Source organism: Amaranthus tricolor, chromosome 15 (assembly GCF_026212465.1).
Source record: "Amaranthus tricolor cultivar Red isolate AtriRed21 chromosome 15, ASM2621246v1, whole genome shotgun sequence".
Classification (NCBI taxonomy): domain Eukaryota; kingdom Viridiplantae; phylum Streptophyta; class Magnoliopsida; order Caryophyllales; family Amaranthaceae; genus Amaranthus; species Amaranthus tricolor.
In genome coordinates, this window is record NC_080061.1 from 9,376,415 (window position 1) to 9,381,379 (window position 4,965).

Consider the following 4,965-nt stretch of genomic DNA (forward strand, 5'->3'; position numbering starts at 1 on the left):
TTTCTTGTATTATTTAACGAGCAAGTCAATTTTAATACGTTTTTTTATCAAAACTTGAAGACCTCCGAAATAAATAAGTATCATTTAACCCATGCATGGACATATTTGTATATATGATGGACGAAGTAGGCAAACCAAGATCTTGAAACACCAATCATATCCCGTGCAAATGATAGTCATCTTTTCAACAAAAAAAAAAGTCAAAAAGTCAAAGGGATTTTAATAACAATGGCTTAAGATATACATAAAGGGACTAATTGCGTGCAAATACATTATTATTAGGAGCTTAATTACAAAAGACATATACTTAATACTTAATATATATATATATATATATATAGGAGTACTACTACTAATATATATGTATACGACATTTGCATTACAAGCTAGATCTAGGTACTCGTTCCTAGGCCATGCATGCATCATTTGCTACCATATTCTATATATATTATATCAATAATAAGCATTTTAATAAAAACATAATTGACCTTAATAAAGAAATTATTCTAATTATTTATTAATTAAGTAAGCTCCTAATGATTCTTGCCTCTTCGCTATTAGCATCAACTGTTGTCAAGAGTTGTGAGAGGCGATCACTAAGGTCATCCATCTCACTTTGTAGGTTTCTTATGTAGTTGCATGTCTCTAAAAGCACCTTTGAAGCGGACACCTTTTAATAAATATATACATATTATTAGTATCCATTTGAAATATAATAAACCCAAAGAAAAATAAAAAAAAGTTGAACAACAACAATACTAAGTAAATAATTAAAGGATATTATATTGATGTAAAATTGTATAAAAAGAATTTGGAAGATGTCAAATACTTGTTTTTTTTCTATTTACTTGAATTTAATTATTAGGTATGTTTCTTTTATTTTACGTTATTTTTTATTTTAATTTCTGTCATTTGATTTTGCATTTTTTTTTTGGCAATGGTCATATTGTTATTCTTGTATCTCATCCACAAACTTATACTCTTAATCTCCATCTTAACTGTTCATATATATATCCTCCACTTATTTTTAGTCTCATTCTCAAATTCAATTTTCTTTTCATTAAATTTCACGTATTTAGCACTAGATGCAAATTGAAAGTGATGAAAGGAGTATTATTTTTAGTTTCATTGAACGTCATTTTTGAGTTTGTCCTATAGTTAGGTCATGGTATAGTACGTTAACGGGTGGGGTCTAAACGGTTAGAAATATCATTAAAATGGTAAAGTGTTGTCGCTATTAAGCTTAGCACTTTATAGGAAATAATTTATCATGGACATGTGAGGCTTCATTTACTCTTACTACCATAACTAATATAACCAACATTTCTGTACGCACCTCTTAAGAAACTTCCTGCTAACAGTAACTACTAACTACACTCCAAATCTACCATATCTTTCTAATTTATCAGTCAACGGTCGTTAATTACTAGGTAAATATTTTTCTTGACTTCTTGTCTACTTTTTTAATCACTATTTTACCCTTCTACATTTTATTTTATCTCTTTTTACTTGAAAAGTGCGAATGTAAAAAAAACTCTTCTTGTTTCTAACACAAAATGTTGTATTGAAATGATCAATGATAAATGAAAATCGAACCTTGACATTTTATCTACATGTTAAGTGACTATCTGAACTATAAGTTTAAACTTATTTTTATATTCCTTTATATGTCATTTACTCTGTTAGTTTCATTTAAAAATTTAAAATGTTAGTTGAGATCATATTATATGTTATAAATGTTATCATGTCCTTATACTAGAAATTAAGACCTTTTAGTTTCTAATACTATATCACGTCTTTTCAGAGGTTCTCTTCATTTATATCACGTCTTTTCACATGTTCTCTTCATATTTTATCCTAATGTTTTGTTTGAAAGAAATGGTAAATGATATGTAAACTCATATAACTGAGACTTGTAATACCAAGTCAATGAATCATTTCAGCGGAACGTTCAAGAAAATAAATTAAGTAACAAAATTTGACAATTAAAGTATCTAACATAAGTTTTTAACTTTATATCAGTGTGAAAAGATAAAATAGCACAAAGTGATACTTGCATTACTTCTTTCAAACGTCGGATATAAGTTAGTAACACCTGAAGAACACTAAAGATAGACTTTACACTTTCAAATGTGAAATATAGTATAAAGTGTAACAACTATGTTGGAAGATCTTTAGTTTGGCATCATAGCAAGTCAAAATAGTCGGTTTTGAACAATAATTGTTACAAAAAAAAAGAAGGAAATTGTTAAACAATCCAATGCATTATTATTATTATTATTATTATTATTATTATTATTATTATTATTATTATTATTATTATTATTATAGCTACTAAGGTGGAAATGTCAAATTTTTGGTATAATAGTTACTCAATTTAGAGTGTAAAAAAGGAGTAGCAACAAAATTAATTAACGTATCATGTTCCCTCACTAAAAATAAGTTAATTATTTAGTCAATGACAATGGTAAATCCAACATATATATTAATATACCAAGTATTTGATATCTCATTTATTACTTGTGTTGAATTAACTTTGACACTGGTAAACTATATTATATGTTACAAAATTTAATATTCTTATTCATAGCTTAAGTATTAACACCGGAGATTGAGAAAAAAAAGTCATTGTCCAAGAGAGGAAATCAAAACTAATACTACTGTTATTTTGATTTTGCTACGTCATAAAACCGATGTATGTAAATATTTTTAGAGTGTAGTGTAATACTCCCTTCGATTCAGTCTATCTTATAGCTTTAGTATATATTGAGACGAATCAAACAACATTTAGCATGACTACATTATAACTTATAAAGTAACAATAGAATACAACTTAACAGTGTTTGATGAATAGAGTCCTAACACTTATGCTGAATAGGAGTTAGTAGAATCAAAGAGACCGAGTAAATAAACTAAATTACCTTGTCAGAACGATGTTGACGGAGCTCAGGAACAAGCTGTTGCAATTTGGAAACAAGTTGAATAATTTGATCATCACTGATTCTTGAGCTTCCTGATTGTCTTGACCTTCTACTAGACATTGTCTTAATTTGTGTATAATCAACCTAGTTGTTTCCCTAAACCCTTTGCTAAAAAATGGCTCTAACACTAAGATTGAGGACTTAATTTGTTAGGTTCCTTCTTGTAATGGTGACAAAAAAAGAAAGAAAAAAATGGGTGTAGGAAAATACAATAGATTCTTTGACAAAGAAACTTGATATGCTTTTTGTTTTATGGTATAAGGATAAAGACCTAGGAAGATGAAGAAGGTTATAATATAAGCTAAGATAAATTAATTTAATTTATTTTTTATTTTATTTATATATATAGATAAATAAAATGTTATTTATAGTGAAAATTAAAAAAGGAAAAGAAGAGAATGGGTGATGATTAAAATTAAGAAAAAGAAAAAATAAAAAGGACCACAAAGAGAAGAGACATTGATATTGGTAGTGAAGAAGGCATGTGGTTTGAAGAAAGTTAAGAAGAAAGAGAGGGAATTATACAAGTATTTGGGTGTTCGTTTATGTTCCCAAGTTGGGGTTTAAGGTCAAGTAGGTTTAAATACAATTGTTTGTAAATAAGCAAACAAAAGTGGGCCTTAATGGTGTTAATGAATCAATGGTTAGACAAGTTCCTCATCCCCATGTGATCATTCAAGACAAGGTGGGAAGGACTAAATAAGAAAGAGGTATGGGAAATAATTAGGGTTATATATTGATGATTTTCTCCAATCACAAGGTTTAGATTTCAAAGTTTTTAGGCACAAATCAAAGCATGCCATGAAAATATTTGAACATTGCATGATAGGAATTCAATAAAAAGGTAGGCTTAAGGTTAGGCTTTTGTTACTATTACAAGACCTAGCTTACATTTAGGGAGATCAAGGAAGAAAGTTGCCTAATTATTTCCTAGATTTCAGGGCATTTGATTTTGGCAAGGATGGTGGCAAATTTGGAAGAGTATTTATTTGTATTACTATGTTAAGTCAAACTTACACATGCCATGCTTTTTTGGAATGAAATTATTTTACTTTTGTAATAGTCATCTTAAATATTAAGAGTTTTTTACAAAACTTTAAATATAGGTTTTAAACGAATTAACAATTTATATTATGTGTTTGACAAGGACATTTTTCATATAAAATCTTGTAAACATATATAGTTGGAATCCTTTAATGTTAAGGAGTTAGTCTGCATAAGAATTTGATTTGAATTATTCGATCCAGAATATTCGATATTTAATTTAGAAAATCAGGTTTTTAATTCAAATCTTTAAAATCGAATAACTCGAATTAGGTATTTGCTCTTTTAATAATCAAATATTAAATCTAGATCTAAATCGAAATTTTTATAAAACTAGATATCCAAATATATACGGTTTTGATTAATTAATTAATTTTTAGAAAATTACCTAGAATAATCCAACATTTTCATGATTTTCGTATAATAATCCCACCTATTGATTAACCATAAATAATCCCGACTTTGGAGAATATTTTCCTAAAATAAACCCAATAACCGAATGACTTGTTATAACAAGTTTTAATTTGAAAAAAATATAAATTTAAATAAAATGTCGAAAAAATGTTTAAAAAAATAGAACAAAATTTATGATTGTTTTATTATTTTTTTTGTAATTTTTCAAAAACTTCCTCTGATTTTACATTAATTGTCAATTTAATTTTTGTGAATTACCTACTATAGCAGGTCATCGGGTAACCCAAGTTTACTCTAGACAAATACCCTCTAAAGTTGAGATTATGCATGGTTAATCAATAAGTTAGATTATTAGAAAAATCATGAAAGTTGGATTATTATAGGTAATTTTCGATATTTAATTCAAATCTTTAAAATCGAATAACTCGAATTAGGTATTTGCTCTTTTAATAATCAAATATTAAATCTAGATCTAAATCGAAATTTTTATAAAACTAGATATCCAAATATATACGGTTTTGATTAA

The 4,965-nt window shown here is 27.1% G+C and overlaps 1 protein-coding gene across 1 annotated transcript; it reads right to left on the reverse strand.

The window, feature by feature from the left end:
• Positions 1–214: 214 nt before the first annotated feature.
• Positions 215–3,683, reverse strand: LOC130801385 (transcription factor PRE6-like). Its single transcript, XM_057665226.1, has 2 exons — positions 2,922–3,683; positions 215–670 (listed from the first exon to the last, which is right to left on the reverse strand). The coding sequence occupies exons 1-2, from the start codon at positions 3,039–3,041 to the stop codon at positions 518–520; spliced, it is 273 nt and encodes a 90-aa protein (XP_057521209.1). The 5' UTR covers positions 3,042–3,683; the 3' UTR covers positions 215–517.
• Positions 3,684–4,965: the final 1,282 nt, after the last annotated feature.

Coding starts and splice junctions, on each gene's coding strand:
- LOC130801385 (XM_057665226.1), bottom strand. CDS start 3,041: ATGTCTAGTAGAAGGTCAAGACAATCAGGAAGCTCAAGAATCAGTGAT. Junction 671..2,921: donor GTCAACATCGTTCTGACAAG/GTAATTTAGTTT, acceptor ATTTATTAAAAG/GTGTCCGCTTCAAAGGTGCT.